This window comes from Phalacrocorax carbo, chromosome 6 (genome assembly GCF_963921805.1).
Source record: "Phalacrocorax carbo chromosome 6, bPhaCar2.1, whole genome shotgun sequence".
Lineage (NCBI taxonomy): Eukaryota > Metazoa > Chordata > Aves > Suliformes > Phalacrocoracidae > Phalacrocorax > Phalacrocorax carbo.
Genome location: NC_087518.1, coordinates 33,374,750 through 33,393,685, shown reverse-complemented (window position 1 = coordinate 33,393,685; position 18,936 = coordinate 33,374,750). Strand labels below are relative to the sequence as shown.

General features: G+C 53.6%; 2 protein-coding genes across 2 annotated transcripts in view; one reads left to right on the top strand and one right to left on the bottom strand.

Moving 5' to 3' along the window:
- RGSL1 (regulator of G protein signaling like 1) overlaps positions 1-13,266 on the bottom strand; it is a 27,507-nt gene extending 14,241 nt beyond the window's left edge. Inside the window, exons 1-6 of the mRNA XM_064455761.1 lie at positions 13,188-13,266; positions 2,971-3,053; positions 2,622-2,696; positions 1,719-1,848; positions 622-726; positions 132-293 (exon numbers count right to left, since the gene is read on the bottom strand). Of these exons, the coding sequence (XP_064311831.1) occupies positions 132-293; positions 622-726; positions 1,719-1,848; positions 2,622-2,696; positions 2,971-3,053; positions 13,188-13,266 (634 nt within the window). The remainder of the gene's footprint in view (positions 1-131; positions 294-621; positions 727-1,718; positions 1,849-2,621; positions 2,697-2,970; positions 3,054-13,187) is intronic.
- GLUL (glutamate-ammonia ligase) lies at positions 12,089-18,936 on the top strand. Its single transcript, XM_064454536.1, has 7 exons — positions 12,089-12,236; positions 13,364-13,554; positions 14,781-14,942; positions 15,215-15,361; positions 15,848-15,975; positions 16,149-16,348; positions 17,253-18,936. Exons 2-7 carry the CDS (start codon positions 13,389-13,391, stop codon positions 17,569-17,571), a joined length of 1,122 nt encoding a protein of 373 aa, XP_064310606.1. The 5' UTR covers positions 12,089-12,236; positions 13,364-13,388; the 3' UTR covers positions 17,572-18,936.

Genomic DNA, 18,936 nt, shown 5'->3' with positions numbered 1-18,936 from the left:
AGACCTGTTTGTGCCAGGGGAGCTCCCCAGCCAAGCACAGCTGGTGATGGTATCCCATCTTACTGGGAACATGCAGGAAAGCCCACCTCACTGGAAGGGCACTGCTCATCCCTGGCACCTATGTTTCTTACCAATGGTGGTCCTGCAGAGAGTGGAGATGGTGGAGCCTTCACGCAGGTGAGTGGCTTTCAGCCTGTGGAGCAAGGACAGGTAGATGTCCCTCTGCTTCACATCTGACTCATCAAGACCCAGGAGCCTTTCGGTGGTGAGCCAGAAGTTGGTCAGTTCTTCCCCTATGGATCAGACAAGGGATGGGAGTTGGAGGGAGTCCCTGAAAGCCCTGTTGATAAGCAAAGTAGACTGTGTTTTTTTAAAAAGAAAGAAGGAAAGACTGCCTGGCTGAACTGAGGGAACAGTGTAGAGAAGATCCAGGGCTATGCATCTCCCCAGTGTGCAGTGCCCATGTTGGGGTTCTGCTCCTGGCTCATCTTCCAAAACCATGTCTGGGATCGCAGTGTCTCCCACCAGTGCTTACCTGTGTCCTCAGCTCTGTGCCAGTGTCCCACCGGGCAGCTGGCCCACAGCTGGCTGAGAAGGGGCTGCAGAGCACCCTGTGCCCACCTGCTGTTCCTTGGATGAAGGCCCGAAAACACCACATGCCCTGGCTCCCGCTGATGCACCTCTCCAGCAGCCACCGATCAGCACTTTGCCAGTTCAGCAGTTTTGCTGTAAGAGAGTGGAGAGCACAGCATTTGGGGGAGCATGCAGGAGCAACCCCCAGGAACGCCCTCCAGGCACCCCCAGCATCCCCCCCAGCCTCCCTGACACAGGCTGCCAGAAGACAGCAGTGCTGTGAGCCAGGAGACCAGCAAATCACACTGACATGGGAGTTTTGGACAGGATTGTACAATGCATATGTGGTGTTTGCAAGGATGCAGTACAACCCACTCATGTCAGTGATAGTCTGCCCAACTGTCATGCCTCTTTCCCTTACAAATGTCCACCTCTTGCCTACATTTGGGGCTTGCCCTCAACTTCCTTCAGCCTGAGGTTAAGCCTGGCTGGAGAAGAAGCAGCAATGCATTTAGAAATGGCACTGGAGCAAGCCTTAATGAATTGCTTATTTTTCTGAAATGAAAATCTGCATCCCTGCTGCCATAGCTTTTTTTCCAGTGGCCTTCTCTTGCACTGATACACAGTCTGACGAAGCAGTCTGCTGGGCTGAGATGGCTCGTTTGAGGGGTAAACTGAGGATAATTCAGACTTGCTGCTGGTCACACAGACCACGGCGTAGGCCTGTTTTCCCAGCATAGGATGCATCAGATGAGGAACATATTGCAATACAGTGTGAAAGCTCCGGGCACCCTGCATAGCATCAAATCTGAAATGCCAGGACCCCAGTTTCCCATGCCCAAGGATGCTCTCCAGCCCTGCTCCACCCATGAACTGCATGGTAAACCCTGCTAAGCAGCTATTTCAGCTCAACTCCACGGAGGCAGCGAGCCTGTACTAACAGGGCTGTGGGGTAAATCCCCGCTCATCCCATGGAAACCCTGTGATCTGTATCCCTAAAAATAGGATGTACAATGACTTTTTAACCTGGAACAGAAGCAAGAGCCGCTGGGCAGGCACCAGGTGGTGACAGCCCCAGCGAGAACAAGCCCTGCTGTGGTAGCAGCAAAGCTGTACTGGTTTCCTCTGTGCCCGCGATGACTCACCTGCTTCCCCCGACCGAATGAAACCCAGGAGCTTCTGGCAAAGGACGAGATGGAGGCACAGGCTGGATTTGCAGAAGTGAGGCAGGCGGTGCTTTTCCAGCCAAGCCAGTAAAGCCAGGGGGCTGAGATCCTGCATTGCACCCCCCGTGCCCAAGGAGAGGATTAGGCTGTGAACAAGGAGCTGTCTCTTGCCTGGGGATTAGGGTGAGTAACAGATCCTTGCTACGCGGGAAAGAGGCAGGGAAGGTGCCGTGTTGCTAGACCTTGATGCAAGCCATCCCCATGCTGAGAAAGAAGGGGGATACTCGAGCTAGAGCCCCTGCCTGCATCCCCACAGGCTCTGCCTGCAAATCCAGGAGACCCGGTGCTGTGTGGATGCCTGCAAGGCTTCCTCTCCTTGCAGCCTGCCTGCTTTCCCAGATCCCAGGCAGGAAGGCATGACAGTTTTCTGGCAGCACAGAGAGGAGCAGGTTCCCTTTTGCTATGGGATCTGAGCACCGCAAACAGTGCTTGTGGCTGTGGGGAAGGGGGACGTCCGTAGGGAGGGCTGAGCTAGTTTGAGGATCAACAGGATCTCGGCTCCTGGTGAATTCAGGAGGAATACAGGACACAAGGGGCTGATGTTTGTGTCCTCCTTCCCTACCACCACACACACTCTCCTTAACTCCACTATGGATGTTTACTGAGTGCTGGGTAGACCCTATACGCTGCCCCTGCACCAGGACTTTAAATGGCTTGTGCTCCTCCTAGGGCTCAAAAGCAAAATGATGCCTGCATTTGAAATAAACCCCTGGCTGCACAAACAGGAGATCCAGAGAGGTCTTGGCAATGAGAAACTGGCTCCTTCCTTCCCCTGCCCTGTGCCCTTCCTCCTCACTCTCCTTGCAAGGGGCATTTTCTCACCATGTGGCTCGGCAGCTCTGGCCAGAGGTCCCACTGGCCTGTGCTACTGATGTAAATGGGTGTCTGGCCAAAAACCTGTATTGAAAGAAAAGGGGAGAGCTGAAAGAGATGGAGGGTGGCAGAGAAGCCCAGAGCCCAGCTCTTCTAATTAGTTCTCGCTATGGAGAAGGTCACTGTCTTTCCTTTCAGACCTCTATCTCCAAGCTGAGGTCCTCAGGTTTCCCTCACTTTCCAGCATGAGTGTGGTGTATTCCCAATTTTCTTGGGTTCTCTAACACTGCAGAAGCTGAAAGTTCACCTGAAAAGCGCTCAGAAAGGTCCCAGGCTTTACGGTGTGGAGTGGACTTACAGGAAGATTCAGAAACGTGTTGAAAAAGTCGACAAAAACATCATCTCTCAGCAGAAGCCCCATGTCCGTGGAGGCTATGATTGCTACAAGGGGGAGAAGACAAAGTTACCTGGGCTTTGTATTGCCAAGTGTGACACAAGTGTGAACACAAGATGAATTTTGAGAGGCTGGACCAGAACACCTCTAGGGGATGTGTATGGGCTCAATCCATGCACACATAGGAGGATTTGGATCTGGGACAGTCCGTGAAATTTGGGTCCAGTGCACCCATGTGCTCTGGGCAGGTGGTACAGGTGTTTGGAAAGCACCACGTCTGGCTGCACGCAGGAGCTGAAAAGTTCAAAAGGCAGCTTCCTAAATAGGAAAAGTACACATTTCGTAGAGGCTAGGCACAAATGTGGTGGCATCCATGGGGCAGGAGAAAGGAGGTGCTGTGGCTGGAGGGGACATGCTGTGCTCTTCCACCTTACCCAGACAGCAGGCATAACCCTGCTATCACAGAGAGAATATGTGTGCTGTGCTCTGGTGCTGCTGCTCCAGCCCCACTGTCTTGGTGCCCTCTGAGCCCTCTTGCTCAGGTTCTAGCAGCAAATTCCCCCAAATTAGCAGACACCATCAGGCAGGTTGTGACTCTGGGTAGAGTGATAGTTGCTGCAGACCCCTACCCCACCCACCCAGGACATCTAGGTAGTGCACCTGTAATGCCCAACACTTCCCACAATCTTGTGAAATCTTATTTGTGTCTGAAAACTCTGGATGCAAGGGGGTGGGCTGGCATCAGCCTACTGGTGGGTGGATGCCCTTGGAAATATCCACCTGCATGAAGGCACAGCTGTGTCACAGGGAGGACCAACATTTCAGAAGCCTGATGTTGCTTTTTCCCCTGCTGTTGCCTTTTGGGTTGTGCTCAGAGGGACAGAATCCTCTAGCAAAGGTCACTCACCGGTGGCTGTCATGCTGCTGTGTCCCAGGGATGCGTTCTGGAGTGCCAAACTGCTTGTGACACGCTTGTCCTGGTGGGCTCTGAGGGACTGCAGAGCTCTCAGCACCTCCCTCTTCGCTGTCCTTCAGGGAAATGTCACTTTTCTAATCATCAGCCCCTCACACGCTCTTGGGCAGTCCTGAAATTAAACTCTTACCCTGTCAAGCAAGCTTCTTGCTTTCGAACTAGGTTCTTGGTAACACCTCAGTGTACTGTGCATGGTTGCTCTCAGTGTGTCTGCTCAGGTGGTGATGGAAATTTCACAGGAGACCCTGCTATGTCTGCCCCGGTCAGAGGAACCCCAGATTCCCTATTAGCTGTCCTGCTTCATCAGATTTGGGACTGAGACCCAACCTTGGAGACCCTCCAGTGGGAAGACGAGAAAGAAAGAAGCACAACACTCTTGCAGTAGCAGTGACCTGTTTCCCTGGAGGGAGGAGGAATCTGCTCCTAAGGTGGGTATTTGATCCTTCAGTCTGTAATACCGTGGTGTCAGACCCGGCAGGGCTGCTAGGGCCCTCCAGGTCTTGGGTACCATCGTGCCTGGGGTCTCTGATGTGCATTGTAGCAGGCAAGCGGGTCTGCTTGTCGGTGGATTTGGAAAGGGTTTTGTGGCCTTTCCCGCACTGGACATCTGCCCTTGCCTAAGGGGGACTACAGGATAGACTCCGCTAACCTCATGTTTCTAAGAAGCCCTGAGCTTTCTCTGTCTGCCCATTAACAAAACACACTTGCATTATGTTGAGTGTCATGTCCCTTTCTGTTGCTATGGCTGCGGCCCCTGTTACTGTCACCTGCATGGGCACGGGCACGTTAAGACACACACAAGTGCTGAGGCTCCCCGAGCCACCTCTGCGCAGAGCCGGGGCAGGCAGCGGTGGGGCAGGACGGCTGCCTGCACCCCACGGGCTCCCCAGGAGCGGGGCCACCTCACGAGGTGGCGCTGTCAAATCAGAAATGGAAGCTGTCCCCAGCAGCAACAGGGCTCTGCATCTCAGCTTGTGGCTCTACAGCCGCTTTAGTACAGGGACAACTCCTAGTTAATTGTGGCGCTGGTGCTTGTGACAGACCTGGGCTGCTGGCACTGGCTTGCTCCGTCACCCCAAGCAAGAGAGCTCATTTTTCTGTGCATGGCTGCTCTGCCCTGTGCAAGAAGGGTGACTGTGGTGCTGTGCCAGGCTAGGAGGGACATGAGAGACTTGTGAAAGGGTGTTAGAGATCGTGCCTGAACTGTCTGTGCACACACATGTGCCCTGGGTTGGTCATGTCCTGCCACACTGCAAGGCACCAGCTACACTGCGTTAATTCAAATGCTTGAAACTGCCGGTTTTAACAGTGGTGGGTGGTGCGCACATCCTCATGGTGCACACAAGATGTGTGTCCTCGTGGTGACAACAAAGCCATGAGCCACAAAATAGCTGCTTAGTCTAGTGGTGCCAGGCAGAGCTGCGGGAAGCCGTTATGGGAGATCCTGGGGAGGAGTATCTCTGATCTCAAATTCATAAGGATTTTTGTTGCTAAGCCCAAAAGATGAGAGGGGACGGGGTAGGGATGTCCTGGCATGGTGGCTGTCTCACATATGAAAGACTCAAAAGTCCTTGGAGAAAGGTTGCAACTGTCAAAAAAAAAATATTTTTTCCAGTTAGCAACTGAGCAGATGCCCAGTAAGCTCCTCAAAGGCTGGTCTAACTGCACTGGTGCCCATCCAGCTCTGGGCAGGCCTCAGCAGAACTGTGCCAGTTTCTGCCAGGAGAGGACCAAGATTGTGAACAGGAACAAGCCGACATGGTTGTTGTGGAGATGCACGGGGCCAGTTCCATGGTGTCTCTCCCCAAGAGGAGACCCCAACAAGTCTGGCAGGATGGAGCCCCACTCAGCCTGGCTGCAGCTTCCCAAGGTTTGCTTGGTGTGTGTAAGGGCACATCTGCCCTGTTCATCCTGCCCCAGCAGCTCCTTGCAAAAGGAGCTCATGCGAGCTGTGTGGCTATTACAAAAAAAGCCCAAAAGGCTTAAAACAAAGAGGCTTAAAAAAATAGATGGATGCATGAGCACAGCCCAGACTTAGAAGAGGGCTCAGAGCAGAGCGCAGAGCGGCTGTACTCTTTGTACAAAGATAAGGGCAAGGTTGCAACACCAAACACGTCAGAAGGGCTTCATTCCCTCTCTGTCAGAGCCCGAATTACCCACGTCCTCCGTTCCCCAGCGCGGGGAGCAGCCCACCCTCAGCAGACCTGAGGTCACCTCTGCCAGCAGCAGAGCCTCAGGCTCCCAGGGTGGCAGAGGGGCCGGGGCTGGGTTTCTTATCCTTGGCCAACATAAACTGGCACAGCTTGCTGCAGCAGCGAAGTCCAAGGCTGCCTGACCACGGGATCAGCTTCGATGCCTCCGGCACTGGTTGTTTGCAGCCTCACCAGGTAGCCCAACCTGCCTCTTTTGGTAGCACAAGGAGGGTGGGAGTTGGTTTGTTTGGTGTTCCCCCGCCCGCCCCCCCCACCCCCCCAGCTGCAGTCGGTACCCACTAACCCACAGCAGCCCAAACACCTCTGCATTGCTTTTGGCCTCAAGTGATGGTCTACAGGCCCTGCAAGATGGACAACTCCAGCATGAGGGAACAGCGCAACCACCTTGCTGCGCAAACCTGCTCTCCCTCTAGCACAAATATCACATGCCCAGAGTGAGCTTTTGGGGCAAGACAGGATTTTTCCCCGCAACGCAGCCCCAGCTTGTTCTCATATAAATAGTTTAGGACGCCTCAGACTGTGTCAGCAAATGGGTTTGATCCTTTTGGTCCCATAGGACCTTTAAAATTGGAATTGTCTGATGTCTCAGGCATGGCAGTTCAGCTTTAAATATTTTTTCCTTTCCGGAATATATTAGGATTATTTTTTTCAATGTGATTTTCATGCTCGGTGTCCTGGGTGCGTAAGACTTGTTTGGTCAGTGGGAACATCTCTGGTATTTCCTTACATTAATCAGAAATACTTTTGAGCCTATTGCCATCTGTCTGTAGTCTCCTTGGCTGGGATTTATGGTGAAGGCTGGGCTCTGACCTGTTACACCTGACCACCCCTGCAGCAAGCTCTGCATTTTCTTGCCTCTTCTCCAGCTCAAGCAAAATTGCTCACGTAATCTTATAGATGAGGCCAGATCTGACTTCACAGACTAGGGTAAGCTTGTGCTGTGGCAGGGACAGGGACCTAATTCAGCCATAGGGAAGTAGCATGGACAACAGCACTTTGCAGTTACTTTTTATAAATTACAATGTTGGGCCTGGATCCTGCCATTGAATCCACTTGGGCAGCGCTCTGAGGATTTCTGCACTCTCACTTATGGAGCTGTGAAGTATATTAGGCTGAAATTAATCTGCCAGCCACAGCTAACATGGCCCTGACCTAGCTGGGAGTGCATTTAGCAGCATGAACAGTGCTAATATAAAAAGACAAAAATAAAAATCCAACCCCAACAAAACAGCCCTGCCAATGCACACTGTGACCAATTTCCAACTGCAGGGAAAGGCATGCGCTGAGCACTCCCTGGGATATTCTCCACCCTTGTGCAGAGCAAACTGAGCCAAGCAATTTCTAGGTCTCAAATCCCGCCTGCTCCTGACGTTCTCATCTTCCAGCTTCCCCTGGTCGCTTTTGAAGGCGAGCACGTGCTTCTCGGTGGCGGCCCCTGCTCGCTGCAAACGCTCGGCCTCTGCGCAAGGTCTGCACACGTGCAGGCACAGCCAGCAAGAGGTAGGTGCTGCCTGCCAGGGTTGCTGCCCGACCAGCCCGGAGCTGGCAGCGGCAATGCCCTTTCTGCAAAGAGTCCTCCCCGGGGGCAGCTGGGGAAGGGGGCTGCTCGGGCACGAAGCAATGCCATGGCTTCCTGCTGGGGGTGGCAAGGTGGGCATCGGGTACAGCGACTGGCACCAAGGTGGCTGAGAAAGGGGTGGAGAGGCAGGTGCAAGCAACCGGGGGGGTTTGCACAAGGCTTTTTTGGCTGCTACAGTCATCTCCTAAATGCGTCATGGGTGGGTATTGCAGCTGAACCGCATAGGGGAGGGAGCTATTTTTTTCTTTGCGTGTGCCTCTGTATGTTTTTATGTATTAATCTGCTTTCCTAAATTGCCCTTCTGTGCAGCCCAGGTAATCTGCTCTGCCTCTGAAAGCCCTCTGGTCACCACCCCTCAGCTACCCTTGACCCTGGCAGCATCTTCAAAGGGAGCATGGGCCTGCTGCGGAGCGTGCAATGTTTGCTCACTTATCGGGCGAGCAGCTACCGCCTCCCTGCCTTGGGGGGTTTCATCAGCCTCCCGCAGCGCTCCAGGGGAGACCGGTCGGCCACTGCTGCTTGTACAAGGTCAGTCCCCCCAGCACAGATGTTTCCCCCACCCCGTGACGAGCTCCCTGTCCTCACTCAGTGACTGCTGTTCAAGTGTTATTGGGGCAACTTGTTAATTAAGCACTTGCTCGTCTTGCTAAGATGCTATGTTCATTTTTCTGGTCCTTGCTAATCATGGGTGAAAGGGCCTGCATCTCCAGTTCCTCCAGGCCCATGAGTCCCTCCGGAGCCCAGCTCCCATCAGCAGTGGGCACACTGTGGTGGGTCCAAGCAGAGACAGCTGTGCCCAGTGGTGGGCATAGATGGAGGTAATGCACCATCAGGACATCCAGCCCATCTTTCCTCTCACTTAGGTGTGTTTCACTTCCTTATGTGGGACCTTGCAGCCCAAAGTGCTTTCCTAGATGGCCTTGAAAATGATGTATCTGAATTTTGGAATGTCGTAGCTGTTGGGCACGGGGCGAGGAGGGATGGCCTTCCCTCCCAGCTTTGCCACTGCTGGGGACTGGGGCATTTCAGGTGTGTCAGGCCTTCTACAGTCTAACCAGTCACAACAAAATGGACCAGTCCTCTTCCCTGTGCGATATCTCTGTTTAAAAAAAGAAATCATTAATCTTTATTTAAAATTTTTTTTAAGTGCTGCAGAAAGGCAAAGGGGTACCTGGGCTTAGTGGACCAGGTCTGCATCCTGTAGGGTTTGAGATCCTGGGGGTGGCCAGGTCTCCAGCTGCAGGGTCTGCAAAGAGGGGCCACCTTTTAAGATGGCCCCGGGGCGCTGGGAAAGAGCCCCAGCACTGCAGGGACAAAGCCAGTGGCCACCTGCCCCAGGGCCTGACAACAGAAAATTTTCATATCCTGTCTTTTTAACCCCTGAATTTCACTCTGCCTGCTTTTTTTCCCCCCTCCCTGTGGTGTCACGCTTCGGTATTTTAAGGCATTCCCAAATTCATGAGCCCATACTTCTGGTGGTCCTCACAGTCAGGTAGGGGTGCAAGGCCCTTGTGCCAAGAGCACACTGCCCAGGGCATCTGGGGACATGAGGACAGGGATGGGTCACAGCAGCCCCAGCAAGGCGTGGTGGGGAAGGAAGCTATGGCGCCTTGCTGCTGCTTGGCTCCTGGCTGGGGTCGGAAAAAGATGCCAGGGTGGATTCGGACTGGACGCACAGAAGAGTGGTCACTCGACCGTCCTGGTCCCCAGACCTGACTGGGGACCTCGCTGTGTGCTGTCCCTGCTGGGTTTGCATTGCTGCCTTTTAGGCAGAAGGCTGCAACATCCAGCCCTGACCCACCCTCCCAGCTCACCAGGCGCTTTCCAACCCTGGCCATTCTCGCAGGATATAAACCGTGCCAGAGGGAAGTGCCGGGGCAGGCGAATAAAGGTGTTCCCACGAATTAACAGGAGGAAGAAAGAAAAACATGTGCCAGTTGGGACTCGCCCCTCGAGTGGCGCATTGTCTCTGGCAGGCTCGCTGCGCAGTTGGAGCGGGGCCCTTTGAAGGCTGATTTAAATCCACTCCTGGGAGGTGTCACCTGTTGGCATCGTCCCTTCCCCAGCTCCCCGATGAGGTTTTTGTCGCGTTGAACGCCGGCGACAATAAGGGTCACTGGAGCGCGCAGCTGGGCGAAGGCACAAGCTGAGCCGTGTTTCCCCGAAAAAATCCCGGCAGCCTGCAAGGGGAGGAGGGGAAGGCAGGCGGTAAACAAGCTGCCGGGAACCCTGCGAGACGGCAAAGGGACGCTTCTTCCCCCGCCGGCTTCCCGGGAGAGGGCGCTGGCCCCGCGGCTCCAGCGCCGGCTCTTCTCCGCTGGCTCGTAAACATGTTGTGCAGGGAGGGGACACGGGCGTGGGACTGCCACCAAACCTCCCCCGAGGCAGAGAGCGACATTCTCCCCCCCCCCCCCCCCCCCCGGACATGAAACCCTGGCCCGCGCTGGGGGTCTTTCCCAGGCGGGGGTTTGCTAGCCGGCATGCATTCACTGGATGGAGAGATGTTTACATTGTAAGCTGCCTTTGCTCCCCCCTTCCCTTTGGGGTCGCTTGGAACTCAGCGGGTGAAAAGAAGAGCTGCCTGGCCCCAAGGCTTGGATGGCATGGGGGTCACCCCACGTCGCATGGACTTCCACCCGTAAACACCCTGAGTTTCTCTGCAGCCACCTCTGCAGGTGGAGCTGAGCCTTTTCCAGCACAGGAGGTGGCCAAGTTTCTGGGAAATTTGCAGGTAGCAAGCACATTTCTGAGAATTTGAAGCTATCGGAGCTGTCAGTAACAAAGCCTCTCTGCAAACTTGGTGAAAAGGGTTGGGCTTGGCTTTACCTGGGGCTTGACAGCTCCCATTTATGGGAGCTATTTTGGGACTCTTCTGGCATTACTGGGTCTCAGCACCAGCTCCTGCTTCCTTTTTCTTTAGCTGAGCTGCTGGATTCAGGTAACCACAGCTGAACTATGGGATCCTGAGCTAGTTTCTATGGGTAAAACACAGCATTGGGTCTGTGTTGAAACCTTTGCTCTATACATGGGGTGCAGGAACTGAGGTAGTGTGGGGGAAGCGAGTTTCTATTGTAAATACGTGGTAGCTTTGCCTTGCCCGAGCAATGTGAGGAGGTGAAAAGCATCTCAATTTCACCTGTCCTGGGCAGCCTCGGGGATTTAACACACTCTTATAGCTGCTGCAAGGTTGTGGTAAAGAATGAGATGGGTTGTCCCTGGAGGAAAGGTGGGGACCTGGCTCTTTTGATGGGCAATAAATCAAGGCGAGGCCTTAGCCAGCACTTCCACCTCCTCCTGGCTGAGGATCAAGCTCTCCCTGGCCACTTCCCCCCCCTAGACTCTGACTGTAGAGAGGCTGTGTCTTCAGTAGGGTGGCTGTGATGGTCAGGAGGGTCCAACTTCTGGAGGAATAGCAATTTTGGTACCACTGCCCTGAGGCTGGCATGGGGCAGCCCAGGATCCTGTCATCCTGAGGCAGGTGTGTGGGTGGCCTATGCTTGGCCTGGTACCTGTATGTGTGCACACAGGAGTGTATGTACAGGTGGCAGCTCTTTCTGCTAGTGCTGGCATCGCTCTCCCGCCCCTTGGGTCCAGGCTGGGAGGTGCAAAGGGCTGAGCAGGAGCTGAGACAGGACAGCGAGCAAGCTGCTGGGATGGAAAACTGCTAGGCGGTGCTTGCAGCTTGCTGGGTGCCTCTGAAGTGGGTGCTCTTGCACCCAGAGTGGGGCTCGGGGATTTCTTCTCCCTCATGTGACAGCGACTGAGCCTGTGCCCTGGAGCGAAGGTCTTGGCTGCAAATCCAGGTGTGGGAGCCTATTACCTGCTCCAAGGGGTGAAGTGTGGCATTGAGCAGGCACTGCCTGTTCCCTCACCCCGAAACATGTGCACTAAGCCAGAGCCGGGGCCCAGGGCTTGGGGGGGCTCCAAGTTCCTCCCTCTCTTTCCCCGCTGCCCTGTTTACCCAGGCCGGCTGATTTCCATCCCTATGAGTTATGCAAAGGCAGCCGTTCATGTAAACGCCGCAGAAAGCCCTGGATCTGCTCCCGCCACCGCTTTCCCAGAAGTATGCAAGACGAGAGGTTATTTTTTCGGGCCGGGAAGGTTGCGAAAAGAACCCAAAAACTACCCCCACCTTCCCTTTGCTTTGTAACGCCCCCTCCCCCTTCCCTCGGTGCGAGGCGAAGCGGGGGACCTCTCCCCCTCCCCCCTCCCCCCCCGCCCCTCACGGGCGGGGGCCAGGGGCAGCCCTGCCGCCGGAGGAGGAGGCGGAGGCGGAGGCGGAGCGGCGGCGGCCTCCGTCCCCCCCGTCCCGCCGCCGGCCCCGTCCTGCCCCCGGCCCGGCCGCCGCTGCCCAATCGGTGCCGCGGGGCCGGCGCGGCGGCGCCATAAAGCGGCGGCGGGCGCGGCCCCGGGAGCCCAGCGTGGGAGCCCGGCGTGGGAGCCCAGCGCCCGCCGCCCAGCCCAGGTAACGGCCCCGCGGGGCTCCCCGCCGGCTGCCGGACAGCCGGGGGATGGACGGACAGACCTTCTAGGGGAAAATTCTTGCTTCGCCTTTCTATTTTTTTTCTTGGGGGGAGGGGGAGCGTAGAGAGGCAGCTCTGGTTTTCTCTCGAAAACAACTGCTTTTTGCAGTTTTTATTTTCCTTCGCAAGGCTGTTTAGCTGCTTTCTTAAATGCAGCTGCCTACCTCCCTGCCGGGAGATGCACGCGTGGGTGACGGTTCTCGCAGTGGAATGGGGCCGGTGAGGACCCCCTCGGGGCGAGCAGAACCCCGCGGCCAGCGCAGAGGAGCCCCGCCATAGCGGGGTGGGCTGGGGAGGTCTGGTCAGGGCAGCCTGAGCCTGGGATAGGGTGTCGGAGTGACTTTCGAAGTCACTTCAGATTTCCAGATCGTTTACGTTTCCAAGCTCCTGCAAACGCGTGTGTCTCCCGGCTGCTGTGATCCTGACACACGTGGGCTGGCTGTTCTTGGGAGCCCAGCTCCAGGCTGTGCTGGGCTCGCGGGGATGCTGTAACCCTCACCGCCTGGGACCAGAGCCCCTTCAGCCTTCCTCCCGCTGCCTGGAGGCTGCTGCCTGGGTTGCTCAGGGTTGGTTGTGCTGCCTGTTGCTTTCTTTTGCACTGCCTCCTGCCCTGGACAAGGCTTGTGTAACTTCAGACCAGCTGATCTGAGAAGGCACCTGGGGCTGGCAAGCCCTCTGTGCTGGAGGAAGTATACTAAGAAAGCCCCAGCCAAGCTTTCCTGTGCATTAGCCTTGCTCCAGAGTTGTGGTGAGTGTGGAGGTGAAAAGTTCACACAGGGCTGAGGAGCACTTTTGAAGGCTTAGTCTGGTGGATAAGGCTTAGTTTATTGGCAGGAGTTTGGGTATTAATAGGACATTTTGAAGTCATTGCTTCTGGAGCAGGACTTTCCTACCTGCCTGCATCTGCGTGAGCCGCTGTGTTTTCTGCCCGTGGAATGGCATGGGACTGCTGGAGTTGGCAGCCAGCCCCATGGCCGAGCTGCCTCCCGCTCCTCCCTGGCTGATGGGTGAAAAATCTGGGAGCACAGGGATGGCCTTACAGTTGGGGTTTGTTTATGTATCCCTGCAGGAACCCCCTTGTCCGGTCTGCAGCCATGGCCACCTCGGCAAGCTCCCACCTGAGCAAAGCTATCAAGCACATGTACATGAAGCTGCCGCAGGGGGAGAAGGTCCAGGCCATGTACATCTGGATCGATGGGACAGGGGAGCACCTCCGCTGCAAAACCCGCACGCTGGACCACGAGCCCAAGAGCCTTGAAGGTGAGAGGGCAGGTGCAGGATTTGCAGCCCCTCGCCAGGTGGAGGAAGCAGCTGTGCTTGGCTGCTGCAGAGAAAGGATGCCATTTCTCCCTTCTCATGGCAGAAGGATGGTATTTGGGGAAGACGCTGCTCCTTATTCCCTCCCAGTTACCTCCTTCCCCAGATACCCTGGGGGGAAGTTCCCAGCTCTCCAGATGCGGAGTTTCAGTGAGATGCCTAGGGTTTGGAGCCAATCCCTGGCACTGCCCCTGCTGCGGAGGGGGCTGTTGGCAGGGGCTGGGGGCTGTTGGCAGGGGCTCGGCAGCCCATTGACTCTCAAGTACTCGTTTTGGCCGGAAGTAGTTTGGCAGAAGAAAGTGGAGGGGAAAGAATGGAGCTATCCGGTGTAATTAAGAGCTTGTGTCCCTCAGAACAAACAGTCCCAGCTTACACAATAATAGCATTAGGATTTTCCCCAGGTTGCCATGGTGCTGGCTGGAGACAGTTATGAAATGAAAATACTGTGTGTGACTGAGCAGAATTATCTTTTTTTTTTTTCCCTCTCCTTTTCCCTCTAAGGGAGTGGTTGGCACAGATCCTTCAAAATCTTTGTGCTTCCCATCCTCCCGCTTTCCCCCCAGGATATAGAGGAGATAACATTGCCCGGGTGGAGTTCACTGCTGCTCCCACTGTGCTTTGACCTGGAGGGCAGTGCACAGCCAGGAGGGGTGGGTGAGGGGGCCAAGCTGGCCGTACTCCTCCTCCATATGAGACTCCACCTACACTTTCTCACCTTTTCTGGGCCATGCAACATGGATAAGAGTATTTCATGTCTCCCCTTATTTCTACAGTTCGAAGATAACTCATGCTCTGCCTTCTCCCAGCTTGCTTAGCCACTGCTGTGAGGAAACTGGGTGCTCTGCTTATCCCCGTGGCTGTTGGGAAACATCCTCAGTGCTGCTCGGTTCGCTTGGTCTTGGCCAGCAGCCCAGCTCCTTGTGTTTCCCAGGGTGGCCGGGGAGTTGCAGTCCTCTGTTTTTTCCCTTGTATTTGTTGGTTTTGTTTTTTTGTTGTTGTTGTTTCTTCCCCCATTTGGAACAAAATCAGCTGAGCTGGGATTAAAACTATTGTAGGCCTGCTCTTCATAACCATCTTCACCTCTGTAATACTGGAGGGTGGCAGGGAGCCCATCCTCCTAGTGGTGATGGACCCTGGGTCACTGTGGCTTGTTCCTTTCTCCACTCCAGATCTCCCCGAGTGGAATTTTGATGGCTCCAGCACCTTCCAGGCTGAAGGCTCCAACAGTGACATGTACCTGCGACCTGCTGCTATGTTTCGGGACCCTTTTCGCAAGGATCCCAACAAACTAGTTCTCTGTGAGGTCTTCAAATACAACCGCCAATCTGCAGGTGAATGGACCTTCTCTCTTCTCCTGGTGGAGGTGGTGTTTCTGGGGAGAGGAAGGGGAGACCTATCCAAATGCTGTTTGTGCCCTTAGCATCAGTACGTGATGCAGAGATAATCCCTGCCCTGAAAAGTAAAAGGCAAAGTACTGGTGGTGGAGAAAGGGCTGGTCCTGGGATTCTTCAACAACACTGCTGGGACACAAACTGTAAATGAAGTGGAAGTGGGGAACGGAGGTAGAGATGCTAATAAGCCTTGTGTTGCTTTTCCATTCTAGAAACTAACCTCCGACACACCTGCAGACGGATTATGGATATGGTGTCCAACCAGCACCCCTGGTTTGGTATGGAGCAAGAGTACACTCTCCTGGGGACGGATGGACATCCATTTGGCTGGCCTTCCAATGGCTTCCCTGGACCCCAAGGTAACCTCTCAGGAATCTGTGCTGGACCAAGTCAGGAGTCCTTAATGCCATATTTGAACTGTAATCTGTGGCACATCTTAAGTGCTTCAGGAGAGCCAAAAGACTAGAGGTGTTTCTAGAACTGAAGGTGGACAATAGCAAGGAGGATATTGGCAAAAACTAACCCATGAAGTTAAGATCGTTACAGAAAGGCTAAGATGAAGATTGGCCTCATCTAAATTTGCTGCTTTGTTTGTCAGTCTGCAGGTGACTTAAACTCTTGCCCAGCATGACAGAGCACAAGCTCAGACTTTCAGAGGGACTTGCTTTATGTCAGTGTTCTGCTTTGCTAGTGCTTCCATGAAAAACAGATTCTGGGGCTTTACGACACATCCCAAGCCTTTGGAGAGTTCTTCCCTACGTGTGCTTGGTCGTCACTGAATTTAAGCCTTCTTCCTCCTGGAAACTCACATTCCCCTTGCTGTTTGTTCACCTGTGCCATTGCAGGTCCATACTACTGCGGGGTAGGGGCAGACAAAGCCTATGGCAGAGACATTGTGGAGGCCCACTACCGAGCATGCCTGTATGCTGGCGTGAAAATTGGAGGAACCAATGCAGAAGTGATGCCAGCCCAGGTAAATTGTTTTAGGTGCCTTGTGGAATGAGGTAGTACAGAAGAATCTGAGGCAGCGGGAACTTTTGGCTCTGAGCCATGTAGTTTCATCAATGATCAGAGCGTAAGGGGGTGGGAAGTGTCTCACTGTGAATGTCTCTGCACCACTGAGCCAGTGATTCCTCCTTCTTGTAGTGGGAGTTCCAGGTGGGACCATGTGAAGGGATTGAGATGGGGGATCACCTCTGGATTGCACGCTTCATCCTCCATCGGGTGTGCGAGGACTTTGGTGTCATTGTGTCGTTTGATCCCAAACCCATCCCTGGGAACTGGAATGGTGCTGGCTGTCACACCAACTTCAGCACCAAGAACATGCGGGAAGATGGAGGTCTCAAGTAAGTTTTTTGAGATGGGCCAGTAGTATCTCTTTGCTAGGCAGCAGGCTGGACTTGGTTGGTAGCAGCGAGCTTTTTTGCAGAGCTTTTGACCACAGGGGAGATGTCACTCTGGTGCTTGGCATTATGTTTGAACCTTTCTTATGGACTTTTTTCCTACAATGGTATAATCCCTTCTTGATGCTGGGTGGGATGTTCAGCGAGCAGTAGAGCTCCATCAGTGCTGACAGAAGCACAGGTGGCCAGGATGCTGCTCTTTGTAACAGGCTGTCCAGCTCTTGATCTGCCAGTGCTGCAAACAAACTCAGCACAGGCCTTTTTTTGTTTATAACTGTGATGAAAGAGAGACTATTTTCTTCTGCCTAGGCCAGGCTGTGGAAGCAAATGCCGTGTTTTCTTAAACAAGAAAATCCTGAAAATATAAAACCAGAGTTTTTATAGGGTGCTGATGTGCAGGTGGGGACCTTACAGCACTGGGTTGCACTGGAGCTCTATGAAGGGATTCTTTCTGGCAGCTATGTTTTCCTGCCTTAATCTCAGTGATGCTCTGAGATAATGAGCCAACCTGTGACCATGTTAGCTTCCCAGATAGAAGCTTCTGTGTTGAGCAGGTTCCCCAGGGCAATGTGTCTGTGGGATTTGGCCATGGGTCAAACTGCTGGTGTCCCACACAGCACTCCCAAGGGACCTTTTGAGACCATGGGAATCCTTTTCCAAGAACCAGCCTGGGCCAGAAGTAGGACTGGAGAGAAGCCCTGTGTTGAGATGATCAGAAAAGTAGGTTGTAGGGCATAGGCTTCATTGTGAAGTGGTTTGGGGACAGCAGTGAATCTGCTGTCACTTGGATGCTCATACCATCTATTAGGCACTCAGTGTCTTCCTCTCTTCCTTCTGCCCTTCACAGGCACATTGAAGAGGCCATTGAGAAGCTGAGCAAGCGTCACCAGTACCACATCCGTGCCTACGACCCCAAAGGGGGGCTGGACAATGCCAGACGCCTGACAGGTTTCCATGAGACATCTAACATCCACGAATTCTCCGCTGGCGTGGCCAACCGTGGTGCCAGCATCCGCATCCCCAGAAATGTGGGCCACGAGAAGAAGGGCTACTTCGAGGACCGCCGTCCCTCCGCCAACTGTGATCCTTATGCTGTGACAGAGGCCCTCGTCCGCACGTGTCTCCTCAACGAAACTGGAGACGAACCTTTTGAGTACAAGAACTAAGCGCACTGCGCCCACAAACACTGCCTTCCCCCACACTTCCCACACCCCTAAACTTCCTTTCTAGATGTAATCCCAAGGGTACAAGATAACACGTTTTGTGTCTCAGTAACTCTTGTTGTCTTGAAACGGGGAGGAGGGCAAATTTAGTTTTATTGATGTCTGTTTGTCATTGACTCTTCAGATGATAAAGGAGAGGGTATTAGAGAACTTTTAACCACTGTTTTATTTTTTTGTCTAATTCATGTGTACATGTGATGGGATCCAGTGGCTTCCAGGGACAAACTGGACACAAAAAGTGAGTAGGTGGGTGGAAAGCTTAAAACTCTAGCTGACTTCCCCAGGAGTCAAATTTGGGGTATTAGCCCCACCTCTGGCTCTCTGCAGGCTTATGGTTCTCCAAGGTTGGCACTTTTTTGTGGAGAATGGAAGACAGGAGCTGTGATGGAGCCCCGCATGCTCCTGCCTGTATGGTGTGAGGGGGAGATCTTCACCCTCTGGCCACTCTGAGGTTTCTTTGGAATCTTCTGGCATTGAGCTCAGTCTCAGTGTAGGAGCATTGGGGAGAGCTCCTGGTTCTGTCACTGGAAGTCAACTGGTCTCTGGCTCATAACACAGAGTGAAGTAGTATTTTTCTATTTAAATATAAAAATGACAAAAAAAAGTGGTTTTTTTTTTTTTTTTGAAAAAGGAGATGATGTTCCAATGACTCACCCGGCTAGAGCAGGCAGAGCTCCTGAGGATGCTGTTGGAGGGCTTCCAGGTGGGACTGAGGGTGAGCTTGGAGGGCTCAGCAGAGGAGACTTGGATGAGATTTGTTTCAGCTTGGAGTGGAGTTTGCAGGAGGTGGTTCCCAGACCTGGGAAGTCTGCAGAAGCATTTATCGCTGTAACTTGAGCAGCCGCAATGCACTTATGAGCGTGTTAGAACAACAGGAGGAAGGTGTCCTGAACTAGGAGTTGACTGGTCAACTTAACCACGTTCTGGACAGAGCTGTGCATGTTTTACCTTTCCAGCGGGACTTGCATGTCACTAAAGCAGGGCTTTTGATAAAGGAGAAAAAAGTTTTAGATGATGATTTTTCTTTCCCCATAATGTTCTTAGTTTCTAAAACTGAATGGTTTTACAGAGATTGTTGATGTCACTGTTGTTTCCTGGCCCTTGGGCTGCCTGCTGTGATGGGGGCTAGGAGAGGCCACCTGTCCTGGCCAGCCCTAGCACCTCCCAGCTCATGCCAGGGGTTTCAAACGTTCCAGGATTTTACACTTAGGTATCTTAGATGGTGCCAGTTATATTCCGTTGCATTTGGACTTCTGAATAGTTGGGGTTTTTTTATAATAAAAAAAGAAAAAAAGAACAAAACCTTAA